Genomic DNA, 22,693 nt, shown 5'->3' on the forward strand with positions numbered 1-22,693 from the left:
TGTGCAAGATCAGGGAGGACGAGGAGCAGGTCCTCATGGTTGTGCCTTTTTGGCCCGGCCGGACCTGGTTCCCCGAACTTGTACTCCTCGCGACAGCCCCTCCCTGGCCAATTCCTCTGAGGAAGGACCTTCTTTCTCAGAGACGGGGCAACCTCTGGCACCCACGTCCCGATCTGTGGAACCTACATGTGTGGGTTCTGGACGGGTCACGGAAGGTTTAGGTACATTGCCACCACAGGTGGTAGCTACCATCACTTCAGCTAGAGCCATGTCCACCAGACATGCCTATGCTTTGAAGTGGAACCTCTTCGTCACTTGGTGTTCTTCATGGCGTGAGGACCCCTGGGAATGCCCGATTGGGTCAGTGCTTTCCTTTCTTCAGGAGGGGTTGGAACGAAGGCTGTCTTCTTCCACTCTAAAGGTCTATGTGGCTGCCATTTCGGCTCACCATGACCCTGTTGAAGGTAAGTCTCTTGGGAGGCATGATCTGATCATCAGGTTCCTGAGAGGAGCAAGGAGGCTCAATCCGCCTCGCCCTCAGCAAGTCCCCTCTTGGGACCTCGCAGTGGTTCTATCGGCACTGCAGAGAGCTCCCTTCGAACCCTTGCTCTCAGTAGAGCTAAAGTTTTTATCTTTGAAAACTGTGCTCCTGACGGCTTTGGCTTCGGTGAAGAGGGTCGGGGACCTGCAGGCATTTTCAGTTGACGCAGCGTGCCTGGAATTCGGGCCGGCTAACTCTAACGTTATCTTGAGACCCCGGCCTGGGTATGTGCCCAAAGTTCCCACCACTCCTTTTAGGGATCAGGTGGTGAACTTGCAAGACAGAACTCGGTGCCTTAGGACCTCAGACCAGCTCTTTGTCTGTTACGGAGGCCAGCAGAAGGGAAAGGCTGTCTCCAAGCAGAGGTTATCCCACTGGATAGTGGATGCTATTGTCCTGGCTTATCAGGCTCGAGACCTGCCATGCCCCCTAGGGGTGAGAGCTCACTCAATTAGGAGCGTAGCTTCCTCCTGGCCGCTGGCGCATGGCGCCTCGCTAGCAGACATCTGTAGAGCTGCGGGCTGGGCGACACCTAACACATTCGCGAGATTTTATAATTTCCGTGTAGAGCCCGTGTCCTCCCGGGTACTCACCCCTTCGGGCCAGTAAGGACCTGCTCGGTGTCAATCCGCTTACTGCGCCATTCCACTCCGCGGACTGGATATGTTTGCTATTCCCCTCAGGTGAGTTCCTCAGTCAGAACCCTGGGTTCGCGATGCAAATTCCGCAGACCAAGGTACTTTGTGTACCATTGGCTCGTTTTGTACCACTCGAAGGTGATTGGGCTCTCAGGCGAGATCCCATTCGTAACGACTCCATTCCCTCCTTCAGGGAACGAGGGTTACATACGTAACCAAGACGTTCTTCATATTAATAGTAAATCCCTGTCAATAGTTAAAAAAACAAAAAAACAACTTCTTAGCATATTTTATTTACACACAATCACATAATTCTATAGTTTGACATACATTAGTAATTGTGCTGACTAGACAAATTTAGATTTTTTTTTTCTCAGCTTATGTCTTTAATAATTCATTTATTTAAACCTGTGACACTGCATTGTGGTTCAAGGGTTAACTCTTGGTTATTCAACATCAGTCCCTCACTCTGAAGATGTTCACTCAGAGTCTTTGTGACACTTGCTTTGCTTGTCAGTAGAAATTTCACTTGACAGCCCATTAGCTTCATCTAAGGGTAAGAGTTTTTTCCTCTAATTGTTTTGTATTAACATGTATTTACATATTTCTGTTGATGTTTTACCAATCTTTAAATAGATCCTTAAACTTTTTACTTATTGCTTCTCATGTATATTTTATTTTAAGTTGTATACTCCCAAATCTTCTTACTCTGTCTATGGCTTTCACAACTTCATCCTTGCATCCTTTTTACACCTAATTTCTGTAATATATATTAAGTAACTCTTTATGAACTCTTTATGAAATAAGTACTTGAAATTCAAATACTGGTATATGCCATGTAATCATTGTGACTAAGGGAAATATTGTTCGAAAAACTGTTAACTAGTTCTCTTGCAAAATGTATTTTCAGTATGTTTTGTCTTGTTTTCCAGTAGAAATATCAAAACAATATAAATTAACATATACAGTTTTTCTTGATTTCCATTAGAAAATTAAATAACTTTACTGTATAAGTAAAAAAAGTTAAACAAAATAAAAAAAAAACAACTAATTTTTAAGTACCCACATTTTTCTTAAACAATCTAACACTAGAGAAGGGTAAATTATGTTGAAGTCAAGAAATCAGCTTCACCAGACAGAAATGCTAACACAGTAAGCTTGCTTGAGATGACAAACAACTCGCCTTGAATGTAGATGAGAGTAGACGGCTGCAGGCAGAGAAAAGAACCAAAAAAGAGCTGTCCTCTCTTTAAATAGGGGACAGGCAATCTCAATGAACAAATGCTAATTATTTAAAAAATGTTGCATTCACATAATAATAATAAAAAAATCTAATTAAGAGGATGCATCCACAATGTATAGTTGATATAGCTAACAGAATAACAGACAAATACAAAAAATCAGACTGGCTGCTCAGCATTAACGTGAAAACATGTCAGACTATCACTGATGCCATTTTTAACCAATGCGTTGAATAATCGGGCATGCTGTTGATTGGATCTGATGTATTGGGGACATATTAACGATTATGATGGGTGAATTATTTTTTACAATTTTTAGCTGTTTTGGGTCTAGGCTTAGCAGTGGGCCTTTTTTAGCAAGTCGGCAAGTGATTGAAACACACTCAGCTTGCCTCCCCTGAAACATGTCCCAATACCCACTCTTGTGGTCTTGGCCACTTGAGATATACCGGACAGGAAATAAGTGTGCAAAACTGTCCCAGGTTTGAAAAAAGCCAAAGCACAGTGCCTTTGAGCTAAATCCTCTAATTCCATACTTTCTCCAATGATCCATATCTGAATAGACAGGGAGAAATTTATTCTAAAAGGGCAGAGTACTCAAAATCAAAATGTATGAACAAAGGTCTTTGAAAATATTACATTCCACACACTGGTGGTCTTCTTGCTCACTGCAATGCTTGGGCCAAAGATAGGAAATACAATGTTAAAGTTGACAAATGGTTGATTGCAAAGAGAGCAACTGTGGGTTTTGTGACCGACCTGTTCTCAAAGAGAAAGATAATAGAAACACAAATGCCAGGATACACAAATTACCCACACACCCTATATCTACAATTGGTTTGCACCAAATTAACCCTAACCTTGGTTTAGGATGATCAAATGGAGCAATGTTTTGATAGCAGCACAGACACAGAATTTTTTTTTTTTTTTTTGGAAAATTCATCTACAAATGGAGCATTAGCTGTCACTGTGTACTGAATAGTAATTTATAAGAGGGGAAATTAATATTTTAGCTTAAAACTATTTTGCATTGTTTCTTAAAGGAAACTAATGGATCTAAGAGGGTACTTCAACAGGATCGGGTTTACTGGACCATATGACAAACCTGATCTGGAGACTTTACACACCATCCATAAGCTGCATGTTATGACCATTCCATTTGAGAACCTCAGCATCCACTGTGGGGAGAAGAACACGACGGACCTGAACATCATCTATGATAAAATAGTCAAAAGCAAACGTGGAGGCTGGTGTTGTGAAAACAACCTCTTGTTCTCATGGGTCCTAAAGGAGATGGGTTACAAATACACCACACTAGGCTCCAAGGTGTTTAATAAGTTCCAAAATGGTTTTCACCCCGTGGACTCTCATCTCATCAATATGGTGGAGATTGATGGGAAGCCTTACATTACTGACGTGAGCTATGGAGTGTCATGCCAACTGTGGTATCCCTTAGAGATGATCTCGGGTAAAGATCAGCCGCAGCCTCCAGGTGTGTTCCGCCTACTAAACGATGGGATGACGTGGGTCCTGGAGAAGTCTTCAAGAAAGCAAGTGGTTAAAGACAAGGCCTATGCTCATTCCAGCCTCATTGACAGGCGTCTAACTAAGAAAATGTATTGCTTCCCATTAACACCCCGTGATAAAGAGCATTTTGTGGAAACCCTGGATTGCTTGCAGACCAGTCCTGATTCTCGGTTTGTGCTGAAGTCCATTTGCTCCCTTCAGACGCCCAACGGCTTCAGAGCTCTGATTGGCTGGACTTACAGCGAGATCACATACATCCCCGAGGAGGACTGTGACATGGTGGATATGAAGGAAATCCCTGACTGTGAAATAGAAGCTGTGCTGAAGCATAAGTTTAATGTGGTGTTAGTTAATAAGTTCACACCTAAAAACAAAAAAGCAAATTATTGCATGTAATACAGTACTACCATGACCCATAAGTATTGTCATGCATCTCAGTGGACAATACTTGTCACCAGAGATGGAAAAATTATAATCCAGTTCATGCTTTATAACTTTTAATGACCTCAAAAACTGCAACAAATAATAATAATAATAGTAATAATAAAAAATTGAATAAAAAGTAAATAAAATAAGCTTCTTTTGAATAGCCTTTAAAGGACAAAAATGTGTGCCAAATGGGGTAGTTATAGCATCTACCAGCAGGGGCATAGCAAAACTATGATCACTTGAGACAAATTCTCATACTTCCTTGAATTGCCTTTTCTTTAGGATGCAACAAACAGGTCTAACCAATAGAAGAGTTTCTGTGAAAGAAAAGAGTTTCGGTGTGTCTCAATACTTCTTATTATTTTGAAAATATTATTTAACATAGGAGTTAACCATCACCAGTTGATGTCAAATAAAGTTCAGGTTAAGGTTAAGGTTAGAATCACCCCTTTAAACCCCTATAATCAAATCAAACCTTTACCTCTTCACTTACTAATAAAGTCTGTAAATATTTGTCCAGGGTGCTGATAAAACAGAACACAGATAGCATTGTGTGTTAAAACTGGTTACTAACAACAGGTCAGGTTAATGTTTAAATTCAGCAGTTTTGAGTTTGCCACAGTTAAGTAGTTTACAGGTAACATACAGCTGACAATTTCTCCAAATATTGCAAACTTGGATTAAAAAGTGACCAATTGTAATGCATCAAGTTAATAAATTATAATCTCTCTCTCAATTAATAACAGAAGGAAACTGCATGTAAAGTAAAATAATTATACAGATTTTGATTTATATGGGTTTAGTCAAGGCACAATATATGTTTGAAATATAAAATGAGATGTATTTTAATTTACATTTAAGTCATGTCTCTTTTCTAGTTTTATATGTATCTTTTGAATTGAAGTCTTTTATGTAAATTTCCTTTACCTGGTGTTTTATTTGTATCCGAAATGAGGAGATGTGACCAACGGGAGTGCTGAACTCTCTCATGCAGTGCATGTTTCATTCATACTCAAAGCTAGAGGTCGCTCTCGCACAGAAAGTCCAAAATAGACTTCTGGAAGTAATAACTTATGACGAGCAGGAAAACCCTTATATGAACCAAAGCATCCAACTATCGCTGTAGTTGAGCTGAATACAAAACAGAAATGTTACTGATAAAACGTGAAAACAATAAACATGATTGTGAAAGTATATGGTTCATGTGTGTTTATCAGGTTATTTCCAGGTAATAAATAAATAAACTATTTGAATAATGCAGTACGGATTGACATATCGTTTAGTATAGAATCTTTTATATACAGTACATTTCCTTCCTTATTCTTTGATAAAAAATGGGAAAAAATGTGTTTGTAGTAGCATTTATAAACCAATCAGAAAATTGTCATTAGGAAAATACTGAACAAAAATATTATAGCCCCTTGCTGCAGCTAACATTACATTTTGAGGTTGATTCCGAGCAAGAAATCGAGCCTTAAAAAACTACTCAAAAATAGTATGTGTAATATTGAATAGATAGCATGACATTTTTTTAAAAGTGTGATTTCAAAAATTCAAATCTATTAAATAAATAAATGGTAAACATTTTTGTTCTTGTTTATGTTGCTTGTGTTTCTCTTCTGCCCACCGTTTTCGTTTTTACTTGTATGTTATTATGGTTACCTATGATTTACAACTGTTTATTACTATGTTCTTATTGTGTGGATATAGAAAAAATTTATAGGCAGTGGAAGAATTTAATGTGAATTATTCCATTAAAGGTAACTATGATTAATGGGAACATGCAATTTGTAATTTTATATACTTTTTGGCATTTTCTTTTCATTTCACATAAGTCAGATAAGTTGTACTTTAGCTGTAAGTGATCTACTTCATATGCAAATATGTCACTCAGTTTTCCTCTTTCTGTTGCAGCACTTGAAACACAGATATTTAACTGTTAAAAATATGGAGAGAGTGAATATCAAAACAAGTGCGAACAGTGTAACTGCAACATCTACTGAGTAATAGGAGTACCAAGGCAGTTTGTAAGATTCTGACCGAAGGTGAGCAGCACCTTTGTGTCTCATTACAAACTCAATCCAGAAGAGCGCACTGTCCAAAGGTTTAACTGGTGTATCTCTGTGCAGATTAGACAGTCTCTGCATATTCAGTCTGTAGGATGGATCACTGATTACATTTTGTATAGCGGCGTGCAGTGTTTTTTGATCTAAAGTTGCAATAGAAAGTATCTTGGCTCCTCCCCTATTTTGTAATCGAAGAAGATTGTCGTACTGGTCAAAAAACAGTGGAATTCCAACCACTGGAACACCATGATACAAAGCTTCCTGTACCCCATTGGTTCCACCATGAGCAATAAAAACTTTAGTCTTTGGATGCCCTAGAAGATCGTTCTGTGGCATCCAGTCAATCAGTAATGTGTTGTTGCCCAAAGCAGATGGTCTTTTTCCAGTGTATCTCCAAATAACCTTTTGAGGGAGCTGAGCAAAAGCAGCTGCTATTTCTGCTGTTATATCATCTGGTAGATTACTAATAAATGACCCCAAAGACATGATAACGACTCCATGCTCTCCAGAACTTTGCATGAAGACTTCAAGGTCATGTGGAAGGGCCTTTGCTGGTTTGCACTGGAAGCCACCAATATAGATGATATTTGGCATTGTTGGACGTGGAAATTCAAAAACAAAATCAACCCTCATAAGCCATATATCAGCACCCTGGAGAAGTTCATAATAACGTACAGGTGGATAGAAGTATTTATCACAAAGCGCTTGGTACTGTGCCAAATTAAAATAACCATTTTGAAAGTACATTAGCAAATAATACATACTATTCTCTACTCGCTGAAAAAAGTTCATTTTGTCTGTGTTTCTAGATCCTGTGATAGGGATGTAGGACAACGGAGAGGGAGCAATCTCAAAATGTCCCTCTCCAACAGTGGTCCATCTCACATTATATACCATGGGTAACTTGAGTTTATGAGCCAGGATAACGCCTGCACCCCACCCTGGATCAGTGAGCAAAAGATCATATTGATTTTCCTTCAGTGTCTTCAGAATTTCCTCACTTTCAAGTATGTTTGTTATAAGCTGACATATCATTCCATGGGTTTCATAAATGAAACTAATCATATCCCAATACAGCCACACAGCACTTAGCCAGGAGCTCTTTCCTCTTTCATGGTCAATCATGTTGTTGAGCACATCTACCACAAATTCTTCATTTATTCCTTTGGTGACAGGTATGGTTATAGTATTGTAATAAGACGAGTTCTCCTTGATGAACCAGCTACTGGAGCTGCGTAATACATCAACGTTGTGTCCTTGATCATGTAAAGCCTTGATGATGATATCCATGTTCACCCAGTGACTTCCCTCCAAAGGTACCACCAAGATTTTGCCACCATCACAGAGAGAACCAACAAGGATTATGATTGGTATCCAAAGCGTGACAGAAACCATATTCTTAGAAAATGGCGTCATCTCTCTGTAATTGATAAAATCATTGGATCACATATATTGTATAACATTATTATATGCTGTGCAGTACAGTATAGCCAGCAAATTATCAAGTCAAGTCTGCTTTATTGTCAATTCTTCCACATGCACAGCACATACATACATAGAATTGAAATTGGGTTACTCTCAGACCCTTGGTGCATACAGATAACACTAGCAGTAGACCATAAAAGTACAGATACACACTGGAACATTATGGAAATAAATAGATGTACACTTGTAGCCCAGTTTTCGTGTCACCTGGTTATCTGAATGCTTTGTAATCAATCAGGAAAATTACTGGTCACGGTCTTGTTTCATGTGTCACTGATTACCGAACAATATGTACTGAAATAGAGATTGTCAACTGTTTTTATATGACGCATAAAAGTAAATTTTATGTTTTTATGATTTTAAAGGGGTCATATGATGTTGCTAAAAGGAACATTGTTTTGTGTATTTGGTGTAGTGAAATTTGTTTATGCGGTTTAAGGTTAACTAAACAAATTCTTTTCCACATAATGTACATTATTGTTTCTCCTCTCTATGCCCTGCCTTTCAGAAAAGCATTGCATTTTACAAAGCTCATCAGTCTGAAAAGTGAGGTGTGCTCTGATTGGCCAGCTATCGAGTGCTTTGTGATTGGCCGAATACCTCAAGTGTGTGACGCAAATATTATGCTTCTTATTATACTGTGATGCGTGTCCTGATCAGAACACCAGCACGATGAGGCAAAAACAATAAAACCCATTACAATAAAGCCATTTGTTGCATCCAGTGGGCACAAAATTACGGATTATAATGACCTATAAATTCCCTACTCCCTGAGCACGGGAAATCTGTTTAAGTTTACTTCACTCTGGAACATTCATTCATGGATTTGTGATATCTAATACCTGTAAATAAATTCAACTTAAATTCACGTCTCGCACACTTCAATGAACTTTGAATGGAACATATACAGTCACGTCGAACTGGAATCATAACAGAATATCCTGTGATGTCCACTTCGCAGGGCACTTACGTTTGAATAGAACAAATGTCTGAAGCCGTAAGAGAAACATACAAAATGTACAGAGCAGGGGGGCACGAGGACTGGAATTGAGACCTGCTGCTATACACTGCTCAAAACTTGCATTTGAGTCATCAGTGGCAAATCCTTTACTTTCAGTCTGTTAGTCAGAACAGCCAGCATAGTCTTCTCTCCCAGGATCAGGAAATAGTTCTCCATAAAATGTGCTGCACATCCGATTATTTGGTTTGAACTGTTTGGAACAGTGTTGTAAATACAACTTAACCATTAATTTCTAGTTGTGTCATCTATTGGAAGGCCAGTTATGCCTTCTTTCTTTGTGTGAACATTTGGGCATGTTAACTTTTATAAATAAAGTCTTTTTTGAGTTTGAGACTTTAGTCTTTGCAACTTTACAGATCTCCTTTATGCATCAAGTGCTTGCAACACTCCAAAGAGAAAGGAAAACTTGAAATTGCATCATATGACCCAAGTCATAAGTCCAACATTTATCTTCAAGTTGGTTTTGCAGAAACAGTAGCTTCTATCCAGTTCTTCTTCTATAATTGTCTGTTTGTCCTGTCTTTAGTCACCTTTTCCTGAAGATTATTGCCATTAATGAACTTTTGAGCATAAGGTATTATTCTTTTCTGATTGTTGATCATTCAAAAAATGTTTACTTTACAATTTAGTTCAGTGATCCTGCACATTAAATGACAAACCAAACACATTAACATTCTTGGGTGCATTTCCCAAAATCATTGTTAGCCAACTATGGTTGCAAGTTCCGTCGTTACGAACTTAGTTCATCGATTTGGTGTTTCCTGAAACCATAGTTCAACTGCAAACAGTGTCGGTAACTTAAGTGGTAAGAACTACAGCTCTCGACCTGTAGTTAGAAGCATAGTTCCCTTTCAGTCGGTCACTCTCGACGCCACGTCGGATGACCGACGAATATGGGATATCGCTTCGATAGACCAATCTACTTTGAGTGTAAACTAAACGAGCCAATGCACATTGGCATGCAATTATTGCATCCAGCTGCCGCTGATCACTGCGTGAGTATAAGAGGGCAGCAGGTGCAATGCATACCAGCTTTTCGCTTCGGAGCCGAGCGTTAGTATCGCTCTGCTCAACTGTGTCTGCTGTGAACTACGAGTTCAGCACGCTCTCGGAAGCTTCGTGTGTTGGCGAGACGGCGCTTCAGCGGCGGTCGTTCCTGTGTCGAGTGGATTGCACACTTCAGGTTGCACTACCCCTGTCGTGTTGCAAGCGGCCAGTTCCCCTGTGCGCCTCAGCACTAAAAGAGCATTTCCTAAAAGAGCAAATTTCTCTAAAAGAGCTTCACGGGTGCGTCTTTATAAAGACGACGGATCGTCCTTATAAGGATGCCGTTTCACCCGTGCGTTTCTGGGTGCGGTCGTTACCTGGCAACGGGTGATGGTCACGATCGCTGCCTCACGTGTCTGGGCGTCGAGCACGCTGAGGTGGCTTTCGTGGATGAGTCATGTTCTCACTGCGGGAATATGACCATCTCGGAGCTGCAAACCAGGCTCCGCTACCTTCAGGGGGGCGGAGTCCCGTTGCCGCGGCCGCGATCTGGGACTCGTTCTGGCGGCCGACAGACGAGAACCACTTCCGGCAGTAGCGCGAGTGGTTTGAGGGTCACAGTGGTGGCAAACCCCGCAGGGAACCAACCCTCTGGGGACCACCACTCCTCTAGCACCTCCGATCCAGTTGTGCGAGCACAGGGATGTGGTGCTCTGGCACCTGAGCCTGTTGGGCCTTCAGGTCAGCTGGGAAAAGAGCAAACTCTCACCATTGCAGAGGATCTCTTTTCTCGGTATGGAGTTGGATTCGGTCGAACAGACAGCACGCCTCACAGAGGAACGTGCGCGGTCGGTGCTAGCCTGCTTGAATACGTTCAAGAGCAGGACAGCGGTCTCACTGAAACTCTTTCAGAGGCTCCTGGGGCATATGGTGGCCACAGCGGCACTTACACCGCTCGGCCTATTACATATGAGACCGCTCCAGCACTGGCTTTATGGCCGAGTCCTGAGGTGGGCGTGGAAGCGCGGCACTCACCGGGTCCAAGTTACACCGGCCTGTCGCCAAACCCTCACTCCGTGGTCAGATCTGACATTCCTTTGGGCAGGGGTGCCCCTAGAGCAGATCTCCAGGCATGCTGTGGTTTACACGCATGCCTCCACCACCGCCGGGGGGGCCACGTACAACGGGCATGCAGTCTCAGGGGTTTGGACGGGCCCGCAGCTGCAGTGGCACATCAATTGCCTAGAGTTGTTAGCAACGCACCTTGCCTTGAACCGTCTCAAAGGTTTCTTACGAGGCAAGCCGGTGCTGGTCCGATTGGACAACACTGCGACTATTGCGTACATCAACCGCCAAGGTGGTCTGCGCCCTCGTCGCATCTCGCAACTCGCCCGCCACCTCCTCCTTTGGAGTCAGAAGGTTCTGAGGTCACTTCTTGCCATTCACATTCCAGGCCTGCTCAGTCGTACAGCCGACGAGCTGTCTTGAGCAATGCTCCCGGGAGAATGGCGACTCCATCCCCTGACGGTCCAGCTGATTTGGAGGCGGTTCAGAGCCGCTCAGGTAGACCTGTTTGCTGCTCCAGAGACCTCTCACTGCCAGGTTTTCGACTCCCTGACCGAGGGAACTCTCGGCACGGACGCACTGGCACACAGCTGGCCGCGGGGCCTACGCAAGTATGCGTTTCCCCCAGTGAGCCTTCTCGCACAGACATTGTGCAAAGTCCGGGAGGACGAGGAGCAAGTCTTGCTAGTAGTGCCATATTGGCCTACTCGGACCTGGTTCCCCAAACTAGTGCTCCTCTTGACAGCCCCTCCTTGGCCAGTTCCTCTGAGGAGGGATTTACTGACTCAGAGATGGGGCACCATTTGGCACCCTCGTCCAGACCTTTGGAAACTCCATGTTTGGTCCCTGGACAGGACGCGGAGGTTCTAGGTGGCCTACCCCAAGAGGTAGTTAACACCATCACTTCGGCAAGAGCACCGTCTACGAGACACGCCTATGCCTTGAAGTGGAACCTGTTCGTTGAGTGGTGTTCTTCTCGCCGAGAAGACCCCCGAAGATGCCCGATTGCGGTCGTGCTATCCTTTCTGCAGCAAGGGTTGGAGCGAAGGCTGTCTCCCTCCACCCTCAAAGTCCAGGTTGCCGCTATTGCTGCGTACCATGACCCTGTGAATGGGAAGTCTTTGGGTAAGCATGACCTCATCATCAGGTTCCTTAGAGGGGCCAGGAGGTTAAATCCATCCCGGCCCCCCTGTATACCCTCTTGGGACCTGTCTCTAGTGCTTAAATCACTACAGCAGGCCCCATTCGAGCCTTTGCATTCAGTTGAGCTAAAGTTTCTTTCATTGAAAACTGTGCTCCTGCTTGCACTGGCCTCCATCAAGAGGGTAGGGGACCTGCATGCATTCTCGGTCGACGATTCGTGCCTAGAGTTCGGGCCGGCTGACTCCCAGGTAATCCTGAGGCCCCGGCCTGGCTACGTGCCCAAGGTTCCCACTACACCCTTCAAAGACCAAGTGGTGAACCTGCAAGCGCTGCCCCTGGAGGAGGCAGACCCAGCCCTGGCTTTGCTTTGTCCTGTTCGAGCATTAAGGTGCTACGTGGACCGGACGCAAAGCTTCAGGACCTCAGACCAGCTCTTTGTCTGTTACGGAGGCCGGCAGAAGGGGAATGCCGTCTCTAAGCAGAGGATGGCCCACTGGATTGTGGATGCCATAACCCTGGCTTATCAGGCTCAGGATGTGCCCTGCCCGTTCAGGTTGCGAGCTCACTCAACTAGAAGTGTTGCTTCCTCCTGGGCGCTGGCTCGTGGTGCCTCGCTGACAGATATTTGTAGAGCTGCGGGCTGGGCGACCCCTAACACGTTCGCTAGGTTCTATAGCCTTCGTGTAGAGCCGGTATCCTCCTGTGTTCTCACCTCAAACGGGTAGTGGCACTGAGAGGCCCCGGTTAGTGTCGGCTTGCTAAAACTGCTCCAGAGTGTCCGTACTGTAGACCCTGTTGAGATCCTCCATCACCCTAGGCAGCTGGACGCGGCGGAACGTCCGGCGCCAGGCCTTCATGATGAATCCGTGAGAACCATGGAAGGCTGGGCTCCATATTGAGACCTAAGCGGTACTCGTATGTGTATAGTCCACGGTATAGCCTTAGAGCCCGTGTTTCCCCGGCAGACTTCTGCCTTCCCAAGAGGGTTTTAATCACCTCAAATTTCTCCGTATACTCCTAAACGGATGCTATATGTGTATTTGCCTCCGAGACCTCCTTCGGGAAGGATGGGGCTTCCGCAGCGTCCCGGCTCCAAGCGGACCGGGTACGTTTTCCCAGTGTTATCCAATCTCACCCAGTGAGGTAGTGCTTTGACAATGGTGAGTGGAGCTACTTGTTCTGAGCCCCGGCCTACACCTAATAGGGGCGCAGGCGGCTCGCACAGGGCACTGGAAGGGGCAGCACCCATGGCGCTTTGATAGGGATCCCATATTCGTCGGTCATCCGACGTGGCGTCGAGAGTGACCGACTGAAAGGGAACGTCTCGGTTACGTATGGTAACCCTCGTTCCCTGAAGGAGGGAACGGAGACGCCACGTCCCGTCGCCATGGTTGCTGTACCGCCGCTGAGCTGCCGGGTTCCCGGCTCGGCTCCTCAGCGAAAAACTGGTATGCATTGCACCTGCTGCCCTCTTATACTCACGCAGTGATCAGCGGCAGCTGGATGCAATAATTGCATGCCAATGTGCATTGGCTCGTTTAGTTTACACTCGAAGTAGATTGGTCTATCGAAGCGATATCCCATATTCGTCGGTCATCCGACGTGGCGTCTCCGTTCCCTCCTTCAGGGAACGAGGGTTACCATACGTAACCGAGACGTTTCTTGTTAGACATATGGATTTAAAAAACATATGATGCGTATTCAATTTTTCCTTTCTCTTTGGAGTGTTACAAGCACTTGGCGTATGAAGAAGATCTGTAAAGTTGCAAAGACTAAAGTCTCAAATCCAAAGAGATATTCTTAATCAAAATTAAGATTCCACCACGGCCCCCTAAAATGGCTCATTCAAACACACCCCCATGTCTATGTTGCTATATGGAAATATTTGCATAATGTTGCCCAAATGTTTAAGCAAGCAAAAAGACATGGTTTAGTAACAACAGTTACTGCTGAAGCAGCCATGTCAGAAAGATGCACAGGAAAGCAAAAGCACTTTATTTTGCCTTTCGAAAGTAGATGCATTAAGGAATCTTTTAGCTTAATTAAAACAGAACAGCAATGCATTTTATGGATGACCGTTTCGTCAACCTAGGAGAGGAGGTAATTCTGACTTCGCTACAACAATCTGGCGCTTCTGAATCAGCTACTGTAAGCATGTTTTAATATTAGTTTGATTATTTTCTATTGAATGTTCAAACGCTGAGTTTTGCCAATAGTATCTGTGTGTCACGTGTGTGTGCACGCATGTGTATAGTATTTGAAAAATAATGTGTTTTTTGAACATTAAAGCATGTCAACATATTCTGTTACACCAAATATAAAAAAATAATGATCTTTAAAAAAAGCATCATATGACCCCCGTTAAATAAATTATGCTTTTGGGAACAATAAACAAGTTATAGTAGGAAGGAAACAAGGAAACAAAAAATAAAAAAGTAAATTATTAATCAGGTGCCATGTTCAATACAGCAGCTTCTCAGAGATCTCATATCAATTTATTAGCATAAGTTATTCCTCCACTACACGCGTGTGATGTCATTAACAACAAGTTATTGAACTAATGTTGTTCAAACGACCAAGATGCGACTGTGTTTGGGAAACAGTTGTGACTGGCTAGTTATGCGATATTCGATTTAAAACATTTAATAGTATTCATAAGAGAAGTGGGTTTTCCCACAGCCTTGCACTCTATTTGTGGCATATATATATATATGCAAATTTATTCTCTGCCAGCAGGAGGAGCTTGTAGAGAGCCATAGAGAGAAAGGTTTCCCCGGTAACAGCTGTAAACAAATAAGAGCTGTGCTCTCAAATGCTGCTCAGTAGGGATGGGCGATACCACATATTTTGTTTTCAATACGATACCGATACTTTTAATGGCCAGTATCGTCGATATTGTTACGGTACGTTACTTCTAAACTGACCTTTTAAATTATACAATTTATTAAATTATTATGAGTACAATGGGCAATAATACCCACTTAACTTTATATTCAGGTGTACATAATTATTAGGCAGGTTAACTCATACAGATAAAATCTCAAGATGGACTAAAAACTCCCGAAACTTTCTGCAAGATTCTGGAAGAGAAATTCTTCAAACAGTGGTACAAAAAGATGTAGTCTTGGTTCTTCAAGAGCCACTCTCAACTTATCTGTCTACACAGCCTCTCTCTCTCTCTCTCTCTCTCTCTATATATATATATATAAAACCTTTAAGTATTTTACTACACTACAGTATGTGATTCTTATTGAGTAGGTATCATTTTAAGGATTCTATACTTAACCTAAGTCTTTGAGAATCTTACTCTTTGTACTTCTGGAGACTCCAGGTAGGTTGTAGTTCTAGAAAATTGTGGCGCTGGAGACTAAATGTTCCTGGTGATTCCACAACTAATTCTTCACCTTAATTCCTTATCAGCTGCACAACAAGGATGTGCTGTTTCTACGTGTATTTAGCTTTGATTTGAAAGAAAATGTCAAATCCTTGTGGCGCGGCTGATACAGAAGAGCATAAGCAGCATACAGTGATATGGAGAGAAACAGTACAGAGACTGATTACAAAGGAATTGTTGAATAAAGTAATTATTTTTGTTTTCTTTGCTTACAAAAAGTATCACTGTAAAAAATGACTGTGATTTTAACGGTAAAAAACTGTGAAAATGCTACAGTACAAACCTGTTTACTGGTTAACGGTAATTTCCTGTAAACTTTACAGGGAAAAAACGTAAACTTACGTTCCCAGAATTCTCTGCGTTGCATTTAAAATTTTGTTTGAATTTGATGTTTTTTCTTTGAAATAACTATGTTTCTTAATTTTTTCTCATCTGTTATGTTTATTATTAAACGGTTTTACCATATTTTTTACGGTATAATTCTGGCAACCACAGCTGCCGGTTTTTTACCGTATATTTTACGGAATATTTTTAACAGTATTCTTGTCGCTTCAGAATGTTACGGTTGAACCACTGATGGCAGATGGACTATTCTGATTATGACTGTTACTTATTTGGCAGTCTATGGAACAGTCTCAAGAATCCCAGTTTTCATCCAAAATATCTTAAATTGTGTTCCAAAGACAAATGAAGCTTTCATGGGTTTGGAACAACATGGAGATAAGTGATTAATGGGGTGGAGTGTCCCTTCAAGATTGATGTCATTTGGAATTAGTAAAATGTGCTAGGGAAAAAAATATGATCAGAATATCAGCTATTACCTTTGTCAGGGTTATGCAAGGAATTATGTGACTGGTTTTTCAAGGCAGCCAATCAGAATTTAGCAGCCTTGTCTCTGATTGGCTGGAATTATGGCATATTGTAATGCTGGGCTGTGTTGAGCAAGTGAGCCGATGGCATTTAGCGAGCACTGAAGGTGCATCAAAGGAGAAAGCTAGTGAAATGTTGCATGCACAAAACAGAAGGTCTGCACAATCACAGTTGATTTTTGTGCACTGAGAATTCTTTCTTCTTTGAGAGACAAACATTTTCTCCACAAAACTCAATTCATACGAACTGCAAAACGCACTTTTGAAAGCTCAAAATATGAGCGTGCAGAATTGTGTGAGATATAATCCCATATGGGCATACTACACAAAACAACGCGAACGAGGTGAACATGCTACAAAAAATTCAGTGAAGAGGCTTTCTTGACCATCAGTGAAAATATGTTTTCTCAGATAAATTCTTTCAAGAAATTACAGCAATTATAGGCCATTTCTTCAAGCATGGATGACCAACTGGCCTTTAATTGGGCTGTGCAGTTATTTTATCCGAAAGAAATAAGAAACCACAACATAACAGAATATGTCAGAAACAATGGCTTTGAAGATGTGGACTGTTGTTAATGCAAGAAGAGTTGGAGGTAATTAAACAGTACAATGAAACATGGTATTATATACACAAAATATATGCATTAATTAAATTTATTTCTAGTTAGAGGTCGAGACAGGTTTCAGACGTTGCTTACCTACTTATACTTAACGAGATTCGGTGACTGCAACAAGCATCTCAATTTTCTCCCTAAATGCAAAAACTCAAATCTGCCAAGAATGCAGTAATGGGGGCAATAAAAAGAAGGCCGAGGGAAGTAGAGTTAGAAGTACAGGCCTACATTACTTTGCACTGATCAGAGTGTCATTGAAGCTTCAGCAAATCTTTCTCACCTGACAAAACTGTTTGAGTGTCAATCCATGTTTTGTCATTGTTGAATGTTAAAACCCGCTTGTTCTCACAGAAACTGATTTAGGATCAATATAGAGCAAATCACTTTTTGAAAGCAAAATGGCGCTTTAAAAAGTGTTTGTGTCAATTGCATTGTTTTGACTGTTGGCTGTTAAAAATGTATTTGCCACTCTATCATTCATACAGAGATTTGTTCAAAATGCTTATTCAAATATTATTTCCTAAAAAAACAACAACAACAACCAACCAACCAAAAAACAAAACAAAAAAAAAAAGTCATATGATTACTCATTAGCAGTAGGCCTGGTTCCAGAATCACATCACTGAGGATGTTTCTGAAATTACTGAGGGTCCTTTAGTCATCATGTGTACATGGCTGTTAACTGTAACAGAGTAAAAGACCTAATTCCTAACTTACACTGTGAATCAACTTAAAAACTGAGTCATAAAAAGTTGTTCAGGAAACCTAAACCCGGTGGTAAACAAAACCATTTACTTCAAATGGGCTACGATGCACATTGGACTAGAAGCCCCATGGTGCATTGTGTTCTCCAGTTTAAGGAGACAGTCCAAAATCTAATGACCATACAGGCACAAAGTTCACTTAAAAAAGAATAAAAGTAAAAAAGAGGGGCTAAAAGCTCTTTCCTCAAAAGTTTTTGTTGTAAAGGCTAGTATATTATCTCTGTATATTAAGCATAGCCTTCATTCAATCAACACACATTAAAATATATTACTTAGCCTATACACAGACTTCCAGTCAGGGTGAAGTCATTATGTTCATTAACAACAGTGTTAAATTTAAATGAAATTAAATTCAAAATTAAATTAATGCATTTAGCAGACGCTTACAGTGCATTCAGGCTATCAATTTTTACCTATCATGTTTTCCATGATATGCCAATGTGTTGCATTGTAAATATAATGAAACAAATATAATGTAATTTATTGGAAAAATATGTGCTAAACAGCACAATTGTGTCAAAATTATAGATTTTTCTTTCATGCCAAAAATCATTAGGAAATCATGTTCCATGAAGATATTTTGTAAATTTCCTACCGTAAATGTATCTAAACTTAATTTTGGTTAGTAATATGCATTACTGTATGTTTTTGTGAAAAGTGGGGGTATCCCATAGGCGTAATGGTTTTTATACTGTACAAACTGTATATTCTATCACCCTTCACCAACCCTACACCTAACCCTAACCGTCACAGGAAACTTTGTGCATTTTTACTTTATTCAAAAAAAAAAAAAAAAAAAAAAAATACTAATTCTGTATGATTTATAAGCGTTTTGAAAAATGGGGACATGGGTTATGTCCTCATAAGTCACCCTCTCCTTGTAATACCTGTGTCATACCCATGTCATTATACGTTGTGTCCTGATATGTCACAAAAACAAGAGCACACACACACACACACACACACACAGTTGTTAAAATATTTTCTATTTTGAAAATAAAATGCTGTTTTTCTTTATTTTATATTCATCAAATAATCCTGAAAATAATAAAAATTAAAAACAAAATGTAAATAAAATATTTAGCAGTACAACTACTTCCAGTATTGAAATGAAATCAGCACATTAGAAAAAATTCTGAAACATCATTTGACACTTAAGACTAATAATTGATGAAAATTCAACTTAATATGTAAATAAATTATGCTTTAGCATATTAAAATAGAAGACTGATATTTTAAATTGCAATTCGGTTTCACGGTATTACTGTTTTTGTTTTCTGTATTTTTGATTGAAAAATCTGCCTTGATGAGCAGAAGAAACTTTAAAAACCATTTATATATTACTGATCCCAAACATTTTAACGTCAAAGTATAAAACTATCCTGTCCATATCTACAAGCATTACACTAGGGCTACTAAATTGTACTGTCTTTCTCAAGATCAATTCCTAAAACTGCAGAAAACTAAAGATAATCTTTGATAATCTTTGAAACAACGGAAATGTTACATTTATTTTGAATCAATCATTAATTGATTAATAAACCTGTGGTGTCATTCCAAAAATGTTATATAACTTACAGTTATATTGACTGCTTCTGCTTTGCTCAGAGCTGTTCAGTGATAATCTTTCTCTGAAAAATGATAAATTACTCTTTTAGCATTAGAACATATGGAAGGGACCTTATGAGTTACAAAGATCAGCCCACAGCAATTAAATTCAAAGTGCAAAGTTAATATGCAACATGGGTTATATGGCTTATATAGACTGTGACTATATCTTTGCACACTAGCTTACTTTAAAACAACATAACTACTGATTAAAGAATAATTTGGCTCAGCACCCATTTAACAGGTTGTTACCAGTATCTGGACTGTGATCTTGAGAGAAAGCAATGAGGGAATGAGATCACATGAGGCAATAAATGAACTCAAAAGGACTTGAGTATATTTATATATGAATATTGTGAACATGAGGCATACAAAGGTAAACGTCTCAGTAATAAATGACTAGATTATACACACCTTTATTTTGTACAGCAGTCTATAGATTTTTCACAGTATTAAAGACAGTCAAGATTGGGTAATGGTTGTGATGTTTAAAATGTTCAATGAATGAAGTTTGTGAACTATTTATTTCTGCATTATTTTATCTACATTCTATACAGGCCTATAAATACAGGCAAAAGGAGCCTCAACTAAGTATTGAGTGCTGTACATGCTCATACTTTTCATGTACATACTTTTCAGTTGGCCAAGATTTCTAAAAATCCTTTTTTTTTTTGGTCTTAAGTAATATCCACATTTTCTGAGATACTGAATTCAGGATTTTCCTTAGTTGTCAGTTATAATCATCAAAATTAAAAAAATAAATACATATTTGAAATATATCAGTCTGTGTGTAATGAATGAATACAATATACAAGTTTCACTTTTTGAATGGAATTAGTGAAATAAATCAACTCTTTGATGATATTCTAATTATATGATCAACACTATTGACGATTATGTGATGCATTTTGCACTGCAATTTAGTCTGAAAGCCTAAACAGTAGTTGTTCATCTTCAACATTGTTAACAGTGGGTTTTCTTTACTAACGCTCACTCATCAATTGAATAATTGCTTAATTATCCCATTAACTTTAACTGGGCTTCAGTGTATATATCTGGCTTGCGTAATTTTGGGGGGTTACGCTCAAGACTTCCTATTTGCAGATTGCTCTGACCCAATCGGCTCTGAAAATGTTGTTGTGGTTTTTGTAAGATTTTATTGTATATTTTTTATGTACTTATAAAGAACATCCCCATAAATGTCCAGTACAACTACCTACCTGTGTCACATTCAAGCTACTAAATTATATTAAAAAAAAAAAAAAAAACGGTCTTGAACCTTGCTGAACACTACTGAGCCCTCAAATAATGCAAATCTCATATAAATAACCATCCTTTCAAAAGTTATAGGCTATTTTAACCTATGAACTGTAGATTAATTTAATTGTAGCATAATGTGCTTCTGCTTTCTTCTTGCTGATATCTTTATCTTGGCATAATACTCTTTGACCAAATTATTAGCATATCAAAAATGATTATTCAAAATGCATTGAGTAGCCAACAGCAAGACAGTTCAAAGTGCAAAGTTTGTTTGTAACATGATCTTTATGGCACGTATGTCACTTTTATACATATATAAAGTTGTTAGTGATATCATTTCTACAGATAACTAGGTTACTTGTACTTTTCAACAATAGGACAACATGCACAAAACAAAACAACTCATTAGTAAATTCTGTATCATTATTAACTCCAAATTCGAGAAAGAACAGTCATGGAATAACAGTTCACTTGCGGGAATGCATGAATTTAATCTGTTGAATTTTGTGAACACAGACTGAATGCCACACACACAGGTACAAGTCTCAGTAATAAGTCTAGACGATTCGAGATACACACCTTTACAGAAAGGACACCAGCCCAAGCTGTTAAAACACAGAGTTGCGACAGTCCACTGGAATCGGATAATGCGGAAGTAACATAGTTGCCAACTCTCGCGAGACAAATAATCAACCGCAGCTTCAAAAACCAGCCCAGTATTTTTTGATAATTTATTATCATCAATATGATTTATTATCAATTATTTATTACCAATGACCGAGCCTGCAACATATTAAACTGAAACTACCATTTTTTTTTCTGAAAGCAGAAACGTAAGTTATTTTACAAAATCTGCAAACTGCAACAAAGCAGGAACAAAACTCATCTCCAACCACCTGTGAGCAGAATATGATGATGGGAGAGATGGATAAAAATACAAGAGCTTAAAAGGGGAGCTGTGCCACACATAGCCTAAAATATTTTCTATTCGAACCAAATATATTATTATTATTAGTAGGCTAATAGGATTATTATATACTAGCCCAGTGGTTCCCAACCTTTTTCAACTCGCGGCCCACACAACCAAACACATATGTTTGCGCGGCCCACTTCAAAAAAATTAACTGACCCCGCTATTGTTGGGTTAATAACTTAGTACTCAGAAGCTAGATTTTAAACTATATTTATTGAATAAACTAGGGCTGTGCGATATGGACAAAAAAAAAAAAAAAAAAAAAAAACTATCGCGATTTTTTTGATCAATTTTGCAATTGTGCTTTTACAGTCATAAATGCATTCAGGATTAATTTGAAACATATTTCCAAAAGAAAACCAATCAGAGCTTTATCAAAAAGTTGTAACATCTCTAGATAAGTCAAAATTATCACTATTTGAAGATGTAAAAAAATTTATAGACTTGTGGCAAAATAAATAAATAAATAAAAAATCCTGTATACAGGGACTTTTTTTTCTTTTTTGCCATGCATTGTTCATAGAGCTCATTAATTGTAGCGGTGCCTCAGATGTTTGCAGTGTGTATACAGTATGTGTATGCGGTCAGCAGTGAGAGCGCATAAATATAACGCGAAAGCACATTAAAATAATGCACGAGTGCGAATCTCTCTGTTCGCAGCAGATTTCCTTTGCTCTGTCACAAAACCGGTCGTGCTTGCTCAGATATACGCTGCTTTGCGAGGAGAGAGTGTGCACACTTAAAACGTGTCTCCTCTCACTTAAACTGCATCCTGTTCACTAACAAATTCACTCTATGCTCATGTGTTAGACATGAATTATTTTCGCACGTTTTATTTCTAGCCTTTTACCGCAGTGAGAACGCTCTGATCCGTCAACATTGGCTCAGAAAAAAAGTTGCATCACAGACAGTGTGTGAACCTGTAGTTAGGCATATGCGCACGCTCAAATCGTGATTTTAGGACGTTTTCTTTTAATCGCACAGCCCTAGAATGGACTGGAAATGAACAGAAAATAATTGGCGGCCCACCTGCAATACCACCGCGGCCCACTAGGGGGCCGCGGA

At 40.0% G+C, this 22,693-nt stretch overlaps 3 protein-coding genes across 4 annotated transcripts in view; 2 read left to right on the top strand and 1 right to left on the bottom strand.

The window, feature by feature from the left end:
* Positions 1–1,464: 1,464 nt before the first annotated feature.
* On the top strand, positions 1,465–5,704 carry LOC127977538 (arylamine N-acetyltransferase, pineal gland isozyme NAT-10-like). Its single transcript, XM_052582461.1, has 2 exons — positions 1,465–1,735; positions 3,464–5,704. The coding sequence occupies exon 2, from the start codon at positions 3,471–3,473 to the stop codon at positions 4,341–4,343; it is 873 nt and encodes a 290-aa protein (XP_052438421.1). The 5' UTR covers positions 1,465–1,735; positions 3,464–3,470; the 3' UTR covers positions 4,344–5,704.
* Positions 5,705–5,855: 151 nt separating this feature from the next.
* On the bottom strand, positions 5,856–21,294 carry LOC127977535 (UDP-glucuronosyltransferase 2B31-like). Of its 2 annotated transcripts, none has more exons than XM_052582456.1 (2): positions 21,235–21,294; positions 5,856–7,862 (listed from the first exon to the last, which is right to left on the bottom strand). In XM_052582456.1, the coding sequence occupies exon 2, from the start codon at positions 7,856–7,858 to the stop codon at positions 6,263–6,265; it is 1,596 nt and encodes a 531-aa protein (XP_052438416.1). In that variant the 5' UTR covers positions 7,859–7,862; positions 21,235–21,294; the 3' UTR covers positions 5,856–6,262. The 2 variants fall into 2 exon arrangements, with proteins under 2 accessions (XP_052438416.1, XP_052438417.1); XM_052582457.1 differs by lacking the exon at positions 21,235–21,294 and adding an exon at positions 19,366–19,479.
* Positions 10,634–22,693, top strand: part of LOC127977534 (uncharacterized) — a 249,781-nt gene continuing 237,721 nt past the window's right edge. Inside the window, exon 1 of the mRNA XM_052582455.1 lies at positions 10,634–12,923. Coding sequence (XP_052438415.1) covers positions 11,441–12,868 — 1,428 coding nt within the window. The 5' untranslated portion in view covers positions 10,634–11,440 and the 3' untranslated portion in view covers positions 12,869–12,923. The remainder of the gene's footprint in view (positions 12,924–22,693) is intronic.

Source organism: Carassius gibelio, chromosome B18 (genome assembly GCF_023724105.1).
Source record: "Carassius gibelio isolate Cgi1373 ecotype wild population from Czech Republic chromosome B18, carGib1.2-hapl.c, whole genome shotgun sequence".
NCBI lineage: Eukaryota > Metazoa > Chordata > Actinopteri > Cypriniformes > Cyprinidae > Carassius > Carassius gibelio.

Excerpts from the sequence above, each read along its gene's own strand:
- LOC127977538 (XM_052582461.1), top strand. The coding sequence starts at position 3,471 with ATGGATCTAAGAGGGTACTTCAACAGGATCGGGTTTACTGGACCATAT.
- LOC127977535 (XM_052582456.1), bottom strand. The coding sequence starts at position 7,858 with ATGACGCCATTTTCTAAGAATATGGTTTCTGTCACGCTTTGGATACCA.